The following is a 21,418-nucleotide window of genomic DNA, read 5'->3' as shown; positions in this document are numbered from 1 at the left end:
GCTGGCTCTGCAGCCCTGCCATTCTTCCTCCCCTGCCCGCTAGGAGCCCTGTGCCAGCCGCCCTGCCTGCCCCACCTTCCTGGCTGCCAACCTGTCCCTTCTCTCTGGCAGGCGAATATCCATGATGAAGAACCTGTTGGCTCCTTACGAGCAGCGCCCATGGGCACAGACCAACTGGATCCTGGTTCGGCTGTGGCGGGTAGGGTCTCCCTGCCTGTTGCTGCCAGCATCCGGTGTCCTGGTCTCTCGGGCCGTCGCATAGCTGCAGGCCAGAGCTCTCAGCCCTCCCCTGGCAGGCTGGACAGCACCCACTGTGTGCCCTTCAGCCTGCCTCGCCCAGCTTGGCGCCCGGCCCTCACCCTGCCCTGTCTCCTTCCACAGGGCTGTGGGTTCGGATACAGGTACACACGCCTCCCGCACCTGCTGAAAACCAAGCCTGAGGACGCCAATCTCCCCAGTCTGCAGAGTGAGTGGTGGGGCTGGGCGCTCGCTGCCTGGGGGGTGGGGCTGGGGGCTGGGCGCTCGCTGCCCGGGGGGTGGGGCTGGGGGCTGGGCGCTCGCTGCCCGGGGGGTGGGGCTGGGCGCTCGCTGCCTGGGGGGGTGGCAGGGCCTGGTGCTGGAGTGCTGATAGCACTGGGGGATGAAGTCAGTATCCAGTGGGCTCCTAGGGGTGTGGCCAGTCCTTGGGAGCAGCCGGTGTCCTCTGCCTCACCCGGAGGCCCAGCCAGGGTGCTGGGAATGAGCTGGAGCTGGGCACTCCATGGCAGGTAGTGGAGGTGATGTGAAGAGAGGCTGCTGGGGGTGCTAGGAGAGCACATGATGGCAGGCGCCTGCTCCCTTCCGCACCCCCACCCCAGTGCCTCTGCTCCATTGTGTGCCTGTGCTGCCGTGGCCTTCGGAGCCGATCGGATTGGGCTGTCCCTGCAGACAGCAGTGGGGGCCAGGGTGGCTTTTGCTGCAGCGGTGACTCTGGTCGCATCCCCCTGGCTCCCGCCAGCCCAGGTTGGAAGGCTCGTCTTGAACTGCTCGCTGGGGCAGGAGGTGGGCTTGGTAGCCAGCATGTCCCAGGAGTGAGCCGTGCTGAGCCCAGTGCTCCATCTCCACCCGAGCCCCATGCAGCGGGGAGTGGAGCGGAGCAAGCGAATCCACGTGCGACGTGGCCCCAGGTGCCTGGTGTGCCTGCATAGGAGGCTGGCTGATGGGGTGGTGGTGGGAACCTGCCTTTCCATGGCCCCCTGAGGTGTGACCAGCCCCCGGTGCGCTGTGCCCTGCGTGGAGTCGAGAGAGGCCCACTGGGCTCTGGGGCGCGGTGTGCGTGTGCCCTTATGAGCCCTGGCCAGTGAGGTGCATGCGTGGGCCACGTGGCCTCGCCCGGCTCTGGCAGAGAGCTCTGCTGGTGCCGTGGGGCCCTGCCCTTCAGTAATGCCGCTCTCTCGTCTCTCTCTCGCGGGGCCCAGGAGATCTCTCTCTTGCTAGCCTCCAGAGTAAGTCCCCTGTTTGCTTGGCCCTGTCTCGTGTGGTGGTGCAGTAGCTCTTAGTCCCCTGGTCCTTCCCCTGCAAGTGTTCTCCTGGCCCCTCCCCACCCACACCCGCCCTGGTTGGGGGTTGGGGGGGCTGTGTCTTGGCCAGGGAGATGGTGCTGGGGCCTGAGCCCCAGCTGCAGCGGTGCGGGAGGCGGCTGGCCCACGGCTGCCATCACTACAGTACTCGTGGAGCAGGGAACCTGCCTCCTGCCCGCGTGATGGGAGTGCCGGGGATTGCTGGGGGTGGACAGAGCTGGCAGATCCGAGGCGTGAGCTGCACCAGCCCCTGCCTTGGTCTGCGGGCTGGAGTGCCTCAGCAGCGTCCCCAGCCCCAGTGCAGGGCTGTGCTTGTTGGGAGCAGGCAGAGCGAGGTGCCCTTGTTTCCCTGCATTGCCAAGCAGGGCCAGGGCCAGGGCCAGGCCCAAGGGCTGCTTCAAAAGCAGTGCAGCTTAAACAGGCGTTTTCTCAGAGGGGACTTGCAGTGATGCTGCTCCCGGTCTCTGGAGCCTCAGAGCCCGCTGGGCAGCTGCACTGGGAGTCTGCGCAGGCCATCCATGCCGGCACAACCGCCCCTCCCAGCCTGGCAGCCCTGGGAAGTAGGTTCCCATCCTTGGGCCCTCACTAGAGGCAGGCAGGGGTGTCCAGAGAAGCAGCACTGCCAGGCCTGGGCTCCCTGGTCTGCAGCCTGCGGGCAGAGGGCAAGAGCCAGGAAGCTGCAGGCCCTGCTGCTTTTTGCCAGGGCCGGTCCCAGGATTGCTGGTGGTGCCTTCTCTCTCCTGGGAGCGGGGCTCTGGCGGCTGAGACAGGGACAGCTCCAGTCACAGGACTCACCACGCTGCAGCTGCAGAGAGCTGCTGCTGTCTGCTTTCCCCTGCCCACTGGCACGACTCAGCACCGGGCCCCGCAGCTGTGGGGCGGTGAGGGGCTGCGGTGCATCGGCTGTCCTGACCCATTACACTTGGTCCTTCGTCCCCCTGCTGGGCTGTTTCTAGGCCTGAGTCCTTCTGTGCCAAGGAGGGACTCTGTTAGAAGCCTCTGGCTGGCAAGGCCATGCTGGACCCCCTGCGCCAGTGCCACGGGCTACGGAGGCTAGTGGTGGCAGGGGCTGCCAATGCTGAGCCGGCCAAGCTGGGCAGCAGTCGTAGGCCTGCCAAGAAATGTCCCCAGGAACCACACCTTGGGGAGAGGGCTCTGCCCCCACTCAGGGAGGGGACACCTTTCTCCCTGGCCTTCAGAGCACACCCAGACAGGCAAGGGCCCCATGAGGGTGGGCAGGACAGGTGTCCCGGCACAGGCACCAGCTGCAGGGCTCATGGCAGGAGAGATTACTGCCGAGCTGCTCTGGAGCCGAGTGCGAGGGAGACTTGGGGAGCACTCAGCTATCCATCCCCTTGGATGGGGGGCAGTGCAGCCGTATGCACCTGGGCCCAGCTCATGCAGGGCTGTAGTGGCAGCCCACAGGCGAGCTCTGTGCTCACAGCAGTTTGTGCTCCAGCCGTGCAGGGCACCTGTCAGCCCTTCTCCCTGTGCAGCAGCTTCGTACAGGGCTGCCTGTGCCGTGCTCAGTCCCCTCCTGGCCTGGTAGTCCTGCATGGCACCAGGGCTGCGCCTCCCCAGCTGCCCACTTCCCTGTGCTGGGTGTCCCAGGTCTGCCCCTGACACCCTGCCCTTTGCTCCTAGAGCCGTGCCCCTCTACCCTGCTGCAGCAGCACATGGCCGACCTGCTGCGCAGTGACTGCGACCTGGCACCCAGCTTCCTCAACAGCGTCCTCAACCAGCTCAACTGGGCCTTCTCCGAGTTCATTGGTATGATCCAGGAGGTGAGTGCTGGCGGGGGGGGGATAGCTCCTAGCGGGGGCTGCAGGCTGAGCTCGGAGAGCCAGGCCAGGCCCCCTGTGTGACTGACTCACCACCTAGAGGTGCTGGGAGCGGCGGGAGGCCACTGTTCCTTGCAGCCTGTCCTGAGCTGAGCCTTGTGCCCGCGCAGATCCAGCAGGCGGCAGAGCGCCTGGAGAGGAACTTTGTGGACAGCCGCCAGCTGAAGGTGTGTGCAACCTGCTTCGACCTGTCGGTGAGCCTGCTCAGGGTGCTGGAGATGACTGTCACACTGGCCCCCGAGATCTTCCTTGACTGGAGCCGCCCCTCCTCAGAGCTGCTGCTCCGGAGACTCGCCCAGGTACATCCGGGAGCTGGGGCACAGGCAAGGCACTGCGAGCAGCCAGTGCAGGGGAAATCTGGCCAGCTCCAGCGGTTGCCAGCCAGTGGTGGTTCAGCTTTCCCAGCAGCCTCCGAGCCCACCAGAGCCCATCCCTGGCAGAGCTCCCCAAGAGGGAGACAAGACGACTGCTCCAGGGTACATGCCGAAGAGGCCGCATGGCAGCTGCTCCAGGCCCCTGGGGCGGCAGTGGTGCAGAGCCCAGCAAGGAGGGAAGCAGGATACCTGACAGAGTAGGGCAGGTATTCCAGACCTCGGCTCCCGCTCTCCTCTGCCAGTGCCCTCCAGTCCCAGTCCATCGCCCTCTGCTTGCCCTGCCAGTGTCCCACCGCTGACCTGTAGCCCCCTGCTATTGCTGTCGGATTTCACCCTCCCTAGCTCTGCCCTCACTTCTTAATCCTGATCCACGGCCCCCTGCTATTTCCAGCCTGAAATCCGCCCCCAACTCTAGCCAGGCACTTCAGTCCCCACCCACAACTGACATCAGCAGCCCCCCTTCTGTGGTTATGGCACCCACGCGCAGCCTGGGGCTGACAGAAGACTTGGTCTTACGAGTCCCGTTGGCATGCAGAGCCGCTGCACTGCGCAGCTGATTGCAGTGCAAGGTAAGACGTGCCTTCGTCCCAGGCTGAGTCCTGCTGCCGGAGGAAGTGGCTGTGAGCAGAGGGCTCTGACGCCCAGCAGCCACAGACGGAGCCCCGGGCAAGCCTGGGAGCGTGACATGGCAGTGCTCGCGTGAAGTGCGACCCCAGCTGTCCGAGTGGGGCCGTAGCCCCTCGGAGCTGATGGCCAGGCCGGGGAATCCTCAGTCCTGGGAGTCTGGAAGGGAGGCCCCTCCCTGGCTGTGTTGGTCTACCCTGGGACACAGGCATCGCATACAAAGTCTGTCAGTGGTGCTGCCGCTCTGTAGGCTGGAAGTGCCAAGTGCTGCTCCCTGGGCTGTGCTCACCTGCGGCTGCCGTAGATCCTAAGGCTCCTCTGTCTCCCCACTCTGCAAGGTTGCTTTGGGCATGGCAGGAGGGCTGAGCAGGAGAGATGGCACTGAGGCCTGGGCCCTGCGTCAAGTGTCATGAGCCGCCCACCTTGACCAGTGGAGCGGGCAGCACAGCTCGGAGCCCAGCAGCACGCCCCTGGCTTCTGACACACTCAGCGCTGCTTGGAGCCTGTGGGACAGCGTCCCGCTGACTGTTCCACTCACGTGCAGAGTGACTTCTGGTGTGCGCGGTATTTGCATCTCCGCCGGTGGGCACCCAAGCACCCCGCTTACAGGAACACTGCTCAGGGGTGCAGTACAGGCAGCAGCACCATGGGCAGGCTGGTCCCATGCCTGTGTCCCAGGGTAGACCAGAGCAAGGGTCAGAGGGTGTAGGCACGGGGGCCTTGCTGCTTGGCCAGTGCAGTGGGTCATGCAGATGCTGGAAGGGGGCCCGCGAGACCAGGCCTGTGTGTCTGAGCTCTCCCAGGTGGGGGTTCACCCAGAGCCTAACGATATCCGGTTTCATTGCTGAGGGGGCAGAAGCCTGCTGCTTGTCTGGGCACAGCTGGGCTCTATGTGACTGTGCAGCAGCCTCCTGGGCCTGAGCTTTTCCATGGTGTGCTTGGAGCCAGCTGTGCTAGGCCCTGCCCTCCGCAGGGAGCTCCTGGGGCAGCTGTCAGTCAGCCCACCAGCTCCTGCACCTAGCCCTGCTCACAGCTGGCACTCGTTTGGCCCACTCTGCCGTTGGCTGGGGTACGGGCTCACACGGCAGGCTGAGGTCTGTTACCCTTTGGCAGTCGGCACTGCACTCCCTGCTGATGTGAGTGGGGCCTGCTGGGAGCCAGTGTGCACCCACTGAGGGGTGGTTGCAGTGCTGTTCAGCTCCTGCAGGTCAGCAGCAGTGGCACAGTGTGTGTGGGGAGCAGCAGCGTGGCCGGGTGGGAATGGGAGGACCCCGCTGTCTACTCTGGTGTCGTGCTCTGCAGGGTGGGTCCGTAGCAATCCTGGGGACGTGCCAGGCACTCTTGTCTGCCTGGCAGGAGGTTTGGAGCAGCGGTGGGGGGTTGTCTCTTGGGAGGCCCTGTGTGGAATGGGTGTACTCTCTGAAGGCGACTGCCAGAAAGGGGCTGCTCAGGCTGCTAGGCAGGCTCCCTGTCTAGAAGAGGGCACAGTCTTTTATATTCAAATTCAGCACATTAACACGTGGTTTGAACCAGGATGGGAACTTTCTGAGTCACTATAGGGGTCGTTTGTATACTTGGCTTTATCTAACTCTTGACCTTCCCCTCCCACTTCTACCCCTCTGTTCACTGAGTTGCTCACCTTGATGATTTTTTTCTGATTCGTCAACCTTGATTACTGTTTTTGGTTCTCGGTGCCTTAAATACTGAGTCTGTTCTGGTCTGGCTATGGTCTGAAGAAGTGGGTCTGTCCCATGAAAGCTCACCTAATAAATTACTTTGTTAGTCTTTAAAGTGCTACTTGACTGCTTTTTTGTTTTGATACTGTATAGACTAGCACAGCTGCCTCTCTGTTACTAGTCTCTTCCTGATGCCTCATGTCCCCACAGCTGTTGAACCAGGTGCTGAATCGCGTGACAGCCGAGCGGAACCTGTTCGACAGAGTGGTCAACCTCCGGCTCCCAGGTGAGTCACGCTTCTTGGGGGGTTCAGGGGCTTCCTCTGCAGCCTGGCTAGCAGAGCGATGTGGCTGTGGGGGGCATTAGATCTGAGACGGTGCCTATCTCTGTGAGGCTTCCGGTGGGGGCTGTGGCGTGTGACCCGGAACCTCAGCTGCTGTGGCTGCGAACGTAGCAGGAACTATTCTTCCAAGCCAGAAAGTAGGGCGACCTGCCCGCCCTGCTAACTCGTCAGGGCAGGGTTTGGAGGTCTAAGTGCTGACCCTGAGCAGTGTGCTCACTCCCGATCCCCTGGCTCTTTCCAGGAGGCATCTGCCCTATTGTGAGTCTCTCTGTTTTCGGGGGTCTCCTGGCACCAAGCTTGAGCAGCTGTTACATTGCTGCCATGTTCTGTGCCTGCTCTGGGCAAGTAGCGCCCTCAGGTGGGCACTGGCGGGGCCTGGAAAGGGGTCTGCGCTGTGGGAGAAGGCCTTGTCTGGATACACATTGCTCACTCTGCCCTTGAGCTGCAGGGGCACGCTGGGGAAGGACAGCGCTGTGCTAGCAGCCCCGGCGGCCGCTCGCCACAGGCTGTCTGGCTGCGTGTGTTGTTGGGGCTGCTGCAGCCTCGCCAGTAGATTCGCTAGCCTGCTGCCGCTGCAAGGTACGGGGAGGCGGTGCTGAGTCAGCCTGCCCCTCCTGAGGCAGCAATGGCTCAGCAGTGTCCTGGCTGCTCCCAGGCGTGGCTCAGCAGCGGGGGCCCTGAGGGAGATGCTGTCAAGGAGAGTTCCAATCCGCCCCCGTAGCCCTGGGTGTGGGGCAGCCCCTCTTTTCTGGGGCACTGGCCGGGGGAGACGCCTGTGATCAGAGCGCTGGTTCAGAGGCGGAGGAGAGCGCCCCAAGCCCAGGGCTCCCGCCGCCTGGCTGTGGCGCAGCTGAGGTGAGGCTGTGAGAAGGAGGGCAGCCCCAGACTGTGGCACGCAGCCCGGGGGGTGTAGGGGTGGTACAACCTGGCCGTCCCAGCGCTGGTCGTGGGTCTCTCTGCTCCATCCCCCAGGGCTAGAGAGCGTGGATCATTATCCAATCCTTGTGGCTGTGACTGGGATTCTGGTCCGACTGCTTGTGGACACGGACTTCCAAGGGTGAGTGATGACTCCTGCAAGAGGCAGCGTCGCTGGGGGCTGTGCTGCAGGGTGGCTGGGGGTGGATTCAGCCCTTCGGAGCCCCAGACTGGGCGTCCCCTCTGGGTACATGCTGGTTGCTAGGCCCAGCGTCTCCGCCCCACGGGGCAGGCTGGACGCCACATTCCCTTCGCATCCTCTGCCTTGCCTGGGCTCTGCTGAGATTGTCGCCACCTCCCAGGCCTGCCGAGCTCTGGGGAGCTCCGGTGTGTTGCCTTGGCCATGGAGGTAGCTCTGCTGCTCCCGTTCAGGTAGGTGTCTCTCCCCAGCCTCAGGGGTGGGGCAGGGCTCCAGCCCGATTCTACCTATGGCAGATGGTGGCCAGCAAGCCCAGGTGACTTGCTGGGGCCAATGGGAGCCAGTGACAGAGCAGGAAATGGAACTCGGGTCCCCAGCCCACTGTGCTCCCTGCGTCTCTGAGCTGGGCGCTCTGCGGGTGGCCTGGCAGGAGACCTGGCACAAGGAGCTGAGTGAGTCGGGAGATGCTAGACCGTGACCTGCTGTTACGGTAGCTCAAAGGAGATGGCGGGGTGGCCCTGTGCAAACTTCTGCCTCCCTCGGCTGGCTCTGTGCGGAAGTCTGCCAGGTGCCAGGGTGGGGAGCAATTGCGTTCGTCCGTGTGTGGATTTTTCCCTCCATGTGCACCACGGTGCGCGTGTGTGCGCGCGTGTGCACCACCAGGACAAACGAAACCCCTGGCTGTGGGCGCTCTGCTGATCAGCTGCGCAGCATTGGAGTCTCCTGTGCAGCTGCAAATGGGAGCACTGGTGGGGAGGTGCCCATCTAAGCTCCATGTCTGCTGTCAGGCCCAGCGACTCGCCTGCTGTGCGCCTTGCTCAGGGTCAGCTCCCATCTTGGATGAAACCCTGCACAGAGGCTGCCGGGAAGATGGCAGTAGGACACTGCCAGGTGGTGGTGTGCCTGGGCTGGGCAAGTGGAGATTGAGGGGCCTGGCACTTCCCTAGCCTCACATCAGCCAGGGACCCTGCATAGCCCCATCTCCCCAGAGCCCGTCCTGGAAGAGGCCTAGCATTGGCTGCGTTTGGGGCGGGGAGCGGGAGGGACACCTGTGAGCTCTGGAGATCCCAGACAGAGCCGGCAGCAATTCCCAGTGTCCAGCACCTGCCTCGCGGCAGGAGGGAAAAGAACTGAATCCCCGCCCTCCCTGGGCCCCAGGCTGCGGTGTAAGTGACGTGCCTATAGTCCAGCAGCAGCCTGTGAGCAAAGGGGCCTCTGAACTAGCTGCCCCCTGAAATCACCAGGCAGGGAGCTTATGGTGAGTGACACTCCTCTACCTCCCCATCACCAGCTGGAAGCAGGCTCCTGAGGAGTGATTTCACTGGCTGAGTGTGGGGCGGCCACAGGTGTTGCCCCCTTACAGCCTGCCTTCTCCTTGACCTCCTCCTGCCGCGTCCCCTTTGTGTGTGGGACGGGTTAGTCCCTGGCTCTGCAAAGCCCCATCTGGCTGCGCGGTTCAGCCCTGCAGCTACGCTCGCTCTGATCCTTGTCTCAAGGACTCCGAGGTGTACACAAGTAAATCTAATTATATCCTATCTCCCACAGTCCCTGCACCAGTCACACAGCCTTGAGCACGACTGCGCCAAGCGCTCAGCGCAAGGTTGTTCATCGGTGGCCTCTTCTGCTTTGCTTTCCCCCAGACGTCACAGAGCTGCTGCTTGTTTCTGGCAGCTCTGTCCTTGGGAAGGCCTCAGTGTTGTGATGGGAAGTGAGTTCCCAGAACACCTCGTCCCTGCCGCCTCTGCTCAGGCTGCTGGACCTGTCAGCCAGAGGAGGGGTGTGGGCTTTCCGCTGGGCCTACAATCACCCCATGCAAACAGCAGAAAAGCGGCACCAAGAGCGCAGTGTTGCAGGGTAACCAGGGTCTCCTGTAGGGCGTGTGAGACCCCAGCTCAACTGTGAGCTGGCCTTTGGTATAACCAGGCTCTGACCCTTTTTGAGGTGGTGATCAGCAAAGCTCCCAAGCTGTGGAACTTCACCAGGCCCTTTCTCTGCCCCTCTTCCTTCCCCTCACTGGCTATCAGAAAGAGGGATGAGCAGCTGCCCTAACTACAGGCGCTGCCGTGGCTGGAAGGGCAGGTATCCAACAAGTGACCATCTCCATTGCACATTCCCAGCCTCTGACAGACAGAGACCAGGAACGTCATCCCTGCACAGCCGGGCTGACAGCCATTGGTGGACCCAACCTCCAGGAATTTATCTAGTTCTCTTTTGAATCCTGTTAGTGTTTTGGTCTTCACACCACCAGCTGGCGAGGAGTTCCACAAGTGGCTGTGTGAAGAAACACTTCCTTTGGTTTATGTTAAATGTGCTGCCTATTGATTTCACTTAGTGACCCCTAGTTCCTGTTATGGCAGTAAGTAGGTAACTATTCCTTATGTACTTTCTCCACACCAGTGAGGATTGTATAGACCTCTGTCATAGTCTGTCGTCTCTTTGCCAAGCTGAAGAGTCCCAGTCTTGTCATCTCACCTCCTACAGCAGTCATTCCAGAGCCCTCATCATTTGTGTTGCCCTTTCCTGAATCTTTTCCAATTCCAATACATCTCTCTAGAGATGGAGCAACCACATATGCCTGCTGTATCCACTGTGCGGGCAGACCATGGATTTCTATAGTGGCAACACTTAATGCCTTCCTGCTGGCCTGCCACAGGCTGCTCTGCTTCACCCTTGTTCTCAAATTAGCAGATTTCTTTGCTACTGAAGTTGTAGCTAGTGGATAATTCTGAGAAGGTCCATTCTGTGCAGCTGCAGCCGAGAAAGCAAACAGTGCTGGGAATCATGGAGAAAGGGATACCATCTAATCCCTGCTGGAGCAGCTCTAGAGACATTCGACACCCCCACACTGCTCTGCCCACTCAGACCCTCTCCGATAGCCGGGCAGCAGTGGGTGAGCTGCAGGCTGGAGTGTGGGGGCTGTGTTCTCTTTTCCTGGCAAGAGGTGGAAAGGCTTCCTGGGTGCTGGGGGGAGTGAAAATCCCTCCCCCACACACCATCTAGCTCCCTGCATGCAGTGTGATGGTCCCTACAGCCTCCATGCACTCCCTGCCAACGTGCTGTGGCAGGGATTGGTCCTTACCCAGCTGCATGCTGCATTTTCGTGCAGCATCAGCATGCTGGGACGAGCCTGTCGGCCAGCAGTAGCAGGGCACTAATGGGATCAGACAGGGCTGTGGGGTGCAGTGTTCAGATACGTGTGGCCTGTTGTTGTGTGTCTGGCTGGGGTAGAGAGCAGGGTGCCCCCAGCAAGGCCTGGGGCTTATTGATGTGGCAGGCTGTGAAAGTGAGCCCCAGAGTGAGTCCATGGCAAGGCACTTCCCAGCACGTGGGGCCAACCTGCGAGTTCCTGTGCCTGTTGGGAAGCAGCAGAGACAGGCGGGATAGGGGGCTGCAGAGCTGCCTTTGGGGAGGGGGCAGCAGGAAGAAGCTGGACTTTAGCCCATGGCCCCCAGGCTGCCCTTTGTGGGGCATGACGGAGCTGACAGGCTGGGGCTGCTTGAGGATCTGAGCCCAAAGGCTGTGGGGGTGGTGGGCAGAAGGGCAGCTGTCTGCTGGGGAGGGGTGGGGCAGGGGGTGCTGGGTGGGGGTTGTAGAGAGATGATGGGGGCACTGGGGAGGGATGGGACAGCGAGAGTGCGGTGTGATGTTGAAGAATGATGGGGTGCTGGGCATGGGGGTGTTGGGGAGGTGCGGGGGTGCTGGGGTGTGGGGGAGGGAGGGACAGGGTGCTGGGCATGGGGGTGTTGGGGAGGTGGGGGGGTGCTGGGGTGCGGGGGAGGGAGGGACAGGGTGCTGGGCATGGGGGTGTTGGGGGGGTGGGGGGTTGCTGGGGTGTGGGGGAGGGAGGGACAGGGTGCTGGGCATGGGGGGGTGCTGGGGTGCTGGGGAGGGAGGGACAGGGTGCTGGGCATGGGGGTGTTGGGGAGGTGCAGGGGAGGGAGGGACAGGGTGCTGGGCATGGGGGTGTTGGGGGGGTGCAGGGGAGGGAGGGACAGGGTGCTGGGCATGGGGGTGTTGGGGAGGTGCAGGGGAGGGAGGGACAGGGTGCTGGGCATGGGGGTGTTGGGGAGGTGGGGGGGTGCTGGGGAGGGAGGGACAGGGTGCTGGGCATGGGGGTGTTGGGGGGGTGCAGGGGAGGGAGGGACAGGGTGCTGGGCATGGGGGTGCAGGGGGGGTGCAGGGGAGGGAGGGACAGGGTGCTGGGCATGGGGGTGCAGGGGGGGTGCAGGGGAGGGAGGGACAGGGTGCTGGGCATGGGGGTGTTGGGGAGGTGGGGGGGTGCTGGGGTGTGGGGGAGGGAGGGACAGGGTGCTGGGCATGGGGGTGTTGGGGTGGTAGGGAGGGGTGCTGGGGAGGGAGGGACAGGGTGCTGGGCATGGGGGTGTTGGGGGGGTGCAGGGGAGGGAGGGACAGGGTGCTGGGCATGGGGGTGTTGGGGGGGTGCAGGGGAGGGAGGGACAGGGTGCTGGGCATGGGGGTGTTGGGGGGGTGCAGGGGAGGGAGGGACAGGGTGCTGGGCATGGGGGTGTTGGGGGGGTGCAGGGGAGGGAGGGACAGGGTGCTGGGCATGGGGGTGTTGGGGGGGTGCAGGGGAGGGAGGGACAGGGTGTTGGGGGGGTGCAGGGGAGGGAGGGACAGGGTGCTGGGCATGGGGGTGTTGGGGAGGTGCAGGGGAGGGAGGGACAGGGTGCTGGGCATGGGGGTGTTGGGGAGGTGCAGGGGAGGGAGGGACAGGGTGCTGGGCATGGGGGTGTTGGGGAGGTGGGGGGGTGCTGGGGAGGGAGGGACAGGGTGCTGGGCATGGGGGTGCTGGGGTGCGGGGGACAGGGTGCTGGGCACGGGGGTGTTGAACAAGGTGTCGGGGGGTTAGAGAGGGCTAGGGGAAGGAGATGTGGGGTACTGGGGAGAGACGGGGGCAGTGGAAGAGTGAAGTGGTTGTCTTGTTTGCTCTCCTAGACTGGAACTGCCCCCCCTCACACCTCAGGGAGGCCCCCATACGTCCATCTCCTTCCCAGGAGACCTTAGTGTTGGGCAGAAGAGTCCCAGGGGGAATCCCTCACGTCCCAAGGGATGCTGAGCTAGGTCTGGCAGTGGCTAACACTAGCAATGCTCGGGGGTGCAAACACCTCTGGAGTCCCCTCTGTCCCCCAACCTTGACCCCTCTAAACTGGCCTGTGGGCTCTGTCGTGGCCGTGGAGAGCCCTCTCCACAGCCCCTTTGGTTCCTGCATCACAGCTGAGAACCAGCGCACAGGCTGGGGTTGCCCTAAGGGGCCCCTGCTGCAGGAGCCCTAGTCTCTGTGGGGGAGGAGCTCCCTCCCTCCTGTAGAGCTGGGGCTGGCAGCTCAGAGGTTGTATCCCCACTCCTGAATGTGGGAGGCTGCAGTCTGTGCCTCCTTCTCGCACGCTGCTCAGTTCCCCTCAGCCCCTGCAGGGTTACTCTGCAGAGAGCAGCTGACTTCTCTCCATGAGCCTAGGCCTTTGCAGCGTCTATTAACATCCCGCAGCCACAAAGCCCCAGCCCCACGGCTGTGCGGCCCCTGCCGGCGAGGGGGGGTGTGAACGGCGCAGGTGCCTGCTGGTGTGCAGTGTTAGGAATGGCTGGCCCCAGGGGCTGCATCAAGGGTCCCTCACACCAACAGGCACCCACTGTAGAGCCCCTCCCTCCCCTCCGTGCCCCGGCAGGGGTGTGTCTCCTGTCTGCCTGCCGCGTTCAGAGCCAGCTCTTTGGGGCAATGGGGAGACAAACGTGGGAGCAGAGGCGTAGCCAACACTGCGTGGGGGACTTTTGGGGGCAGTGGGAGTCCCTCCTACCGCTCCCAGCCATAGCTCCTCCCCCAGGCCCGGCTAGCCCTTGCTGGAGCCAGACCGCATGTGCTGTGTGCACTTACTCTGTGGGATATGCTAGTGGCCAGTCAGGTGCTGGGGAGACCAGCACTGGCGCTCATGCCTGCAGCCTCAGGCTGCCTGTGTCCAGCGCAGAGCAAGCCCCCAGTGCATGCTTGGTTCACATCCCAGAGGCTGTGGCTGGCTGCAGCCCCTCTGCCTGGGTCTTTAGTGCAGCTGGCTGGACACCTGGGTGTGCCATCTAGACTCCTCACAGCCTCTCAGGAGAAGGCTGTTCCTGCTTCTTGTGCCTCTGCCTGCAAGCTGCCAGGACAGGCCAGCAGCAGTGGTCCTGTGCACAGAGTCCTGCTCCTGCCCCCTCGGTAGGGCCAGTCCCCTGGCTGGCACCTGTGCCAGCTGCAGCTCTGGTTTTGCCCACTAACACCCCTGCTGCTCTGGGGCAAACCTAAATCTTGCCTGATGGCAATATCTGGCTTGCTGCTGCTGTGGGAATGGCCCAGGGCAGCAGGAATGCCAGCCACCTCTGTCTAACCGGGTGTGGGCCGTGGTCCTGGGCAGGGGAGGTCTATCCTGCTGACAGATACCAGGGACGGGGGCACGGGCTGAAGTGGGCTCCACTCCAGGCCCCACACCAGGGCAAAGAGACTCTTGGACCAACATAAGATTAAAAAAATAGGCTTTTTTATTCCAACGTGCTAGAGAATGTATGGAGCTAGGCCAGTAGGGAGACAGTGAGCGCTGGGTTTAGATGCACTGTTGGGTTGTTACCTAGGCAGCCTAGCAGCAGGTCTGCTGTGCTCAAGGAGAATGCAGTGCCTGTAGGAACTGACCCCTGTCGGTTCTGGGGGAGGGTGAGCGGTGCAGGGCTGGGTCACTAGTATCATGCTGTGCGCAGTCATTTCCTTATCAACCTGAACTTGGCGGCTTACAGCTGCCTGTGCCTGGCAATTCGCACACCCTTCGCTTCACTTTGCTGAATGGTTTGGCCCAGGAAGGTTCCTGCCCCACTGGGACTGGGCACAGACTAGTTAGCACTTACCTACGTCTAGGGCCAGCTGACTGCAGGAGCTGGCAAAGCGTTAGTTGTATGCAGTAGGCAGCATCGGCCCAGGGCAGCAGAATGTCCTCCTTACCCCATGCTCTGGGAGATGGAGCGTGCTGCTCTTCCCTCTGCTGGGCACAGAGCCGCAGCTGGCTTGTCCTCAGCTAGCAGAATTACAGTGCAGCCATGCAGGGGCTGGGAGCTACAGAAGACGGGGCTGGAGGAGAGCTCTTTACTGGAGAAGCCCAGTGCACTGGGCTGGCCTGGGACTTGGTGATTAGAGCAATCAACGCACTAAGCTGGGTCAAGCAAACGTCTAGCTGATGCTCTCTATACAAGCCCAGAGGGAAAGTGGTTAGGTCGCATCAGCCTCGCCTAGGAGAGCGCTACAGCTGGCAGTGCTGGTCGAGGAAGTCCAGGGATGCTTGGAAGCGGAGGGTTCAGCTGTGCATGCTGGCACCTGAATGGGGGTGTGGGATAACTGGGAGGCAAAAGGGTTGCCCAGCCTTGGCCCATCAGTAGGGCGTTCTGGAGAGAGAAATCCAGAGATGTTAATTAGGCAGCATGACTGCCCTTGAAGGCCAAAGCAGCAGTTCTAGTTCAGGAGAACCAGCAGCTACGCGATGAGCCTTTCTTGAGTCGGCAGCTGGAGGGCACTCGGAAGAGATTGTCCCTGTTCCACTGCCAGCCATCTAAGGGGAGGAGAACCCTCTGCTGCGGCATATTGTCTGCTTGTTGCAGAACAGGATGTATCTGCTCTCACAAAAGCTAGCTTTGCTGTTGGGGGGCCTGCCTGCCTGCAGCCACAGTGAATGAGGGAGGCCGAAGCCATTAGCCTGCAGCCACGGGAACTACGGGTCTCTTCTCTTTCCCCGGGTGGTTTTACAATGTGACCGTGGAGCCTGGAAGTCACTGGAGAATGCATCATAATCCTCCCCTTGGGCACAACACACAGAGGAAAAGAGCTCTTCTGCACGGCCCATCACAGCTCGGCATGGTGCCCCTTTCTCCCCGCCTGTTGGTGGCTGCTAGTGACCTTGCACGCATCCACAATGTCTCCAGGGAGACTTCCCCCACCCCCTCATTTCTGCTCCCCGGCCGCCTACCTCCTAAGACATGATGGGGGTATCCGAGAAGACAGAACTAACAGATTCTGAGTCTGACTTGATCTGCAGGAACTTGGGATTCTTGGCGTCAGGGATGTCCTCGCTGGCAGGCAGCCTGATCTTACCGCTGTGTGCTTCCTTGATGGGCTCCAGGAACACCACGTGCCTGCTGGTGCTGATCTTCCGGCTGGGCCCGTCTGTGGCTGGGGGCGTGGTGCTCAGGATGGAGGACTGGGCGCTGCATTCCTGGGGAGGGCTAGGAGCAGCGGCTTTCTTGCTGCACTGGCAGCAGCGGCAGGGGGTGAGGTACAGGTACACAAAGACCAGCATGAGGCTCACTGCGCATCCTAGGAGGGTTGTGAGGCTGGTGCTGAAGGACTCCCCGCCCAGCGTGGGATAGTGGATGGTCACGTTGACTTCGTGCATCTTGTTGAGCTGGTGGTGCTTGCCAATGGCCAGGCACGCGTACACCCCAGAGTGCCACGGCTTGGCTGCGGTGATCTTCAGGCTGCCGTTGCGGTAGACTTCCAGTGTGCCATTGCTGTTGCCGGGGTGCACGATGGGCTCGTGGCGAGGGGAGATCCACATGTAGGTGGCAGACACGTCAGCTGTGCTTGTGTTGCAGTTGATTAGCAGAGTGTCTCCTACAAGCACTGTGGCGTGCGTGTCTGGGGCACTGGGGGAGCCCTGGCTCAGGGAGCAGTTCTCAAAGATCTTGCGATACTTAAGGAACCTGACCAGGGATCGAGCCATCGTGGCAAAGGCTGTGCAGGTGTGTTCCTCCAGGAAATCCTGCACAGAGCTGAGCTGCCGCTGCTGCCACTGCAGGAGCATCTGGTAGAGTGCGCAGTCACAGCGCAGGGGGTTGTTGTGCAGATACAAGCCGTTCTGGATGTATGCAGGCAAGGCTGCCACCTCCTCGATGGGGATGCTGCTCAGGTTATTGGTGGAGAGGTCGAGGGTCGTCAGGTTCGGGTGGTTAAGCCCCTGCATGGAGCTGAAGGGGAACTGGGTTAGGTTATTCCAACTTAGGTAGAGCTTCTGCAAGCTGCTCAGCTGGACGAAGGCTTGTTCATCCACCCGGACAATCCAGTTGTTGTAGAGCAGGAGCTCCTCGAGGCGCAGCAGTGCTTCGAAGTAGTGCTTCTCGACGGCGCGCAGGTGGTTGGAGGACATGTCCAAGTGTCTCAAGGCCGTGGCATTGTGGAGTGCCTGTGGTGAGAGGTCCGTGATGCGGTTGTGGCTGAGGCGGAGGGCCTGGAGGCGGGGCAGGGCTGCCAGCCAGCGGCTGTGGAGCTGGAAGAGGTCATTGTGGCTGAGGTCCAAGGTGGTGGCTGTGGGAGGCAGTGCAGCTGGCACCTGCCGGAGCCCTTGCTTGGCACAGCTCAGGAGATCGGCGGTGCATATGCAGCCGTGGGGGCAGCCGTGGGGGATGGCTGGCAGGCTGGAGAAGCTGCCAGGAGCAGCCAGCCCCAGGATCACCAGCAGTGCTCCCAGGCGCTTCCAGAGAGCGTGGGCCCCTGCCTGCGTGTGCATGGTGACCGGGGCCCGCCGGGGCGCCCAGCCGCATGGGGCGGGGACCCCGGGCCGGGCCGAGCAGAGCGCGTCGGGGCGTTCTCAGCCGCCTGGCCGCTCTCTGCGATCCGAGCCCCGCGCAGGAGTCCCGAGGGGGGCGGCCCGGCGGGGCCCGGCCAGGGGCTGCGGGCACCTCCGGGGGGCGGCCGGCGCCATGGGGCCGTGCCCGGGCAGTGCCCTTCCCGGGGCGCGCCGCTGCTGCGGCCGCTATTTACCCGCCGGCGCGGGGGCGGGGCCTGGCGGGCACGGACGAGCCGATTGGTCCGTTGCGGGCGGGGGCGGGGCAGGAGGAAATTTCTGAATGGCTCGTTGTTTCCGCATCGTACCGCGAGGGGGCGCCCGGCTCCCGGATGCTGGCCCCGGGCCCAGCCGTGCCGGGCGCTTCCCAGCTCCATGGGGGCCCTGCCAGGCGCGGCAGGGGCAGGGGGCTGTGGAGGGGGGCTTGCCCAGAGTCACAGCTGGGCAGTGGCGTTGCCAGGCCAGTACTTGTCTGTCACCTGGAGAAGGGATTCAGTGCCCCACCAGTTTGCTGGTAGGGAAACTGAGGCATGGGGTGATGCGTGACTTGCCCAAGGTCTTCAGTGGCCTCTGGACCAGACCTCAGCTGTGTGCCTACTCCTCTGGCGCTGGCTGTGTCCTTGTGCCAGATTGGCTGCTGAAAGGTAGGCACTGGCATTCCTGGGGTGACTTCCAGCGTGATGCAGTAAATGAGGCTCCTGGTGCTGTTGTGAAATGCTCCTTGGAGTAGGGTTACCATATTTGAACTTTCAAAAAAGAGGCTACCCTCCAGCAGAGAGGATCTGTCTCAATATCTACCATGTCACAGTGTACTAATGTACTATGATATTAAACCCACTAATACACTGTGAGGTGGTAGATATTGATACAGATACGCTCCCTTGCAGGGGTGTTCTCCTGTTTATGTGGTAACCCTACCCTGGGCCAGTCAGACCCTGCTTGTGAGCATAGGCCGCCCATCACATTCTGGGCCGGATGGGAACAGCCAGGACATCCTCTCTGCTGCTCCCACCCCGGATGCTGTTTCCCCTCATCAGCACAGCAGCATACTGCCTGCTTGTGTGTGCCTCTGGCAGAGCCTGGGCTGGATGCAGACCTTGCAGAGTCCTCTGGCAATTCCCAGCAGCCTCTGACCTTTGAATCCACTTCTTAGTGGTGCAGACCAGTCTCCTGCATTGTGTGTGTGCTTCCCCTGCCCCCACAGCCCTGCTCTGCACTGTGCCAGGACATGGAGCCTTTCGCCTGGCTTTCAGAACAGCACTCGCCCTACTGCTTGGAGATGGGGGATGGGGCCATGACAACCCAGCCCTTTGGTCACTGTGGATTGTTCTCCCTGAGTCCCAGGCTGCGCCATCTGCCTTGAGCCTGGAGAGCGAGGGAAGCAACTTGATGTGTCCGCGGTGGAGGGGGAAGGGTTCTGTTTTGAAGGGAGGGAGGGGAGGGGAGAAATAGGTGGGAATTTGCGCAGGATAGAGATCAAAAGTTGGTGAAATCAGCCTGGCCTGTTGACCCACCACCCTGCTCTACCTGGTCAATTGCATGTCTTGCTGCCCTCACTCATTCCCTGATTAGGTGGTTGGAGAGGAATCTCTCCTCTTTGGCTGCCCAGCCTGGTGCCCCCCAGCACTGGTCCCACTGGCTCTGTCAGGTCCCGCTGGTGGAGCGGCTGTTGCAGAGTCAGTGCGGCGGTTTTGACCTAGGAGCAGTTCCTGGTGTGGGGACAAGTAGTTGAAAGTGCTTGTGATGGGGCTGCCTCTCTCCTGCCTGGGGAATGTGGGTGAGGGGCCAGCGAGTGAATGCCCCATCCCTCTGCAACAGCAGGCCCCAGGTGTGCGCAGAGACTGGCGGGGGCAGGCAGCAGTTGTGCAGGGCCACCAGCCTGGGCTGTGTTACTCAGGGCTGGGCGGCAAACGGCTGGGGGTGGGTGCTTTCTAGTTCTGGCTTGTAACGAGGGACAGCCTCCCTGGGGTACCAGCGTGGCAGGGAGCTCCCCATCACAAACCTCTCTGCCCTGATGCTCTCTTGTGTCCCAGCAGCAGGGCCCAGGCGCCTGTCACCAGGGCCCATGGGCACAGCTACCCCGATGGGCTGCCTGGCAGCCGGCACTGTGGCCATAGTGAAGCCCTGACGGGGCTGTGCTGGGGGTCACACCAACTCAGCAGAGCGACCCTGTGCTCAGGCTCAAACCGGCTAGGCAGGAGAGGCCCATTTTGCAGTTGCTCCTGCAAAGGGCTCAGTGCCTGGCTGCCAGGCCAGGAGGAGGTGTCGATGTCTCCTGAACGTGACCTTGAGCTGACGCTCTAATGCTGTGCCCTAGTAGAGAGCATCGCCTTTCCGCACTCACGCGGAGACTGCTGCAGTCCGCTCCCGCAGCCCCCTGAGGAAAGGGGAGAGCACTCCCTTTGCGGGCAGCCCCCACACACCCCAGCTGTCCCCCTGCGCTCGGGAACGGGGGAGTAGCGCGCAGAGCCACGCACGTGGGTACTGGCCACCACCATGCCCACAAGCCCCGTTTGTCTGTGGGCAGCATCCCATTGCCCAAAGGGCTGTGCTGGAGGCCAGAGACAGCTGCTCACTGCCCAGTGCCTTTGCCAAATAGCACTGGTGGCTGGAGCAGCTGGGGTGGGGCCCTGGGCTCACCGGTATTAAGGGTGTTACCACCATCCCAGTTCAGTGAGGTTAAGGGGTCCTCTAAACTGCCTTAGCGCTGGCCTGAGGGCAGCATGGCAGGTTCCTGCACAGGGAGAGCAGGCCATGTCCTCTCCATCCTTCCCAGGAAAACAGGTTGGGACCCTCTCAGCTGGAGCTCCCTGGCAGGCTGCCAGCCAGGGAGGTGGCTTCATTTACTTCTAGGGAGGTGAACTGTTCCCTGCTGCAGAGCCTTTCTACAAATCCTTCCTGGAGCCCCAGCTGGAGGCTGCCAGGGTCCAACTTGACGTCACCTGCCGCTGCTGCTGCCGTATTGATTCAAGCTGCAGTGAGCATCTGCAGGAGTGATAGATCTTTTCTGGGAAGGGTAGTGGTTTTGGACAGGGAGCAGGTTAAGTGCTGAGCCTCCCCTTCGGAACTGGCAGTGGGGAGCAGGGGTTGCAGGGAATGGGACACCCTGGGACCCACTTGTGTCCGAAAGCCAGGTGCTCTGCCCGTCCCAGGGCAGCTGGCTCCTGGGTGCAGCATGGAGAGGTGGCTTAGTCAGGTAGCTGCAGGGTGTGTGTGTGGTATTGCTTGGGTCTGCAGTGCCAAAGGGACTGGAGAGGTGCTTTGTTCACCCCACCCTTTGGTGACCCCACGAGGTGACACAAAGGGCATTTGAAAAGCTCCAGCTCTGGTGCAGGGTGTACGTGAAAGTGACTGTCCCTTCCAGCCTCTGAGCACCTGCTACTCCCCAGGCTGCTAGCTGGGGCCGGGGGCCTTAGCAAGTGGCACTGCCCTGTTGGCTGCTGGAGAAAGGAAACAGCAAGCTCTGTAGCCAGTCACTGACCTGTGCAATGGGGCAGAACAGCCCCAGATGGATTCCCAAGGCCCTGATTCTGTGGCTGCAGTTAACCTCTCTCCTTCCTCCAGCCAGCACTCCATCAGGTCCTAAGGCTTTTTTCTCACCAGGGAAGCTCGTAACTAGTGCGCTGAGGTGACAGAACGAGTCCTTCCTGGGCTGCCTGCTCCCCCATCCAGTCCTCCCCCTCCTGCTGGCTCCCGGGCTAAGGCATGTGTGAGGTGCTGGCCCTGCTGCTGGCAGGTCCCTGACCAAGTGGCGAGTGCCTGGCAGGACAAGCTGGGCTGGTGGCTGCTCTGCCCTCAATGCCAGGGCAAACCCATGCCATCATGGAGTCCGAGCCAGGCAGTCCCTTGGGCCCAGGCCCTGGTATGGACCTGGGGGCAGGGCAGACCCGGCTAATGACCTGCAGTGCAGCGTTCCAGGTCAGCAAGGCCCTTCCCTAGAATCGAGCATGCACAGGCTGCTTCCCAGCACCCTGCCTGTGTCTCCCTGACCTTCTGTGTGTATTCACAGGAGCAAGCGGGCGACGGCCGTGCTCCTGGCAGACCCCTGCTTCCAGCTGCGCTCCATCCAGTACCTGCTGGGCCACATGGAGCCGTCGGTGCTGGCGGCCCCACCTCCGTCTGCAGACAAGAAACACTTCTCCCTGCGCAGCTGTAAGTGTCTGCACTGCACCAGGCAAGGACACCCACCCCCACCCCGCAAGAGAGTCATGCTGGCCCAGCTCCATCCTCTTCCCAGACAGCCAGGCCACCTGACCCGTGTCTGGGGTGAGCCCTGAATCCAGCCCTGCGGGGAGGCTAG

At 62.2% G+C, this 21,418-nt stretch overlaps 2 protein-coding genes across 4 annotated transcripts in view; one reads left to right on the top strand and one right to left on the bottom strand.

The window, feature by feature from the left end:
* The window catches only part of RNF123 (ring finger protein 123), a 63,413-nt gene that overhangs the window by 38,431 nt on the left and 3,564 nt on the right, over positions 1-21,418 (top strand). For all 3 annotated transcript variants that reach the window (XM_075005287.1, XM_075005285.1, XM_075005286.1), the window contains exons 30-36: positions 112-199; positions 382-466; positions 3,204-3,343; positions 3,511-3,699; positions 6,285-6,360; positions 7,390-7,474; positions 21,128-21,270. In XM_075005287.1, coding sequence (XP_074861388.1) covers positions 112-199; positions 382-466; positions 3,204-3,343; positions 3,511-3,699; positions 6,285-6,360; positions 7,390-7,474; positions 21,128-21,270 — 806 coding nt within the window. The remainder of the gene's footprint in view (positions 1-111; positions 200-381; positions 467-3,203; positions 3,344-3,510; positions 3,700-6,284; positions 6,361-7,389; positions 7,475-21,127; positions 21,271-21,418) is intronic.
* Positions 14,061-17,894, bottom strand: AMIGO3 (adhesion molecule with Ig like domain 3). Its single transcript, XM_075005288.1, has one exon. The coding sequence runs from the start codon at positions 17,059-17,061 to the stop codon at positions 15,529-15,531; it is 1,533 nt and encodes a 510-aa protein (XP_074861389.1). The 5' UTR covers positions 17,062-17,894; the 3' UTR covers positions 14,061-15,528.

Source organism: Carettochelys insculpta, chromosome 11, assembly GCF_033958435.1.
Source record: "Carettochelys insculpta isolate YL-2023 chromosome 11, ASM3395843v1, whole genome shotgun sequence".
NCBI lineage: Eukaryota > Metazoa > Chordata > Testudines > Carettochelyidae > Carettochelys > Carettochelys insculpta.
The sequence above is the reverse complement of the archived record's forward strand: the minus strand, read 5'-3'. Positions and strand labels throughout refer to the sequence as shown.

Excerpts from the sequence above, each read along its gene's own strand:
- AMIGO3 (XM_075005288.1), bottom strand. The coding sequence starts at position 17,061 with ATGCACACGCAGGCAGGGGCCCACGCTCTCTGGAAGCGCCTGGGAGCA.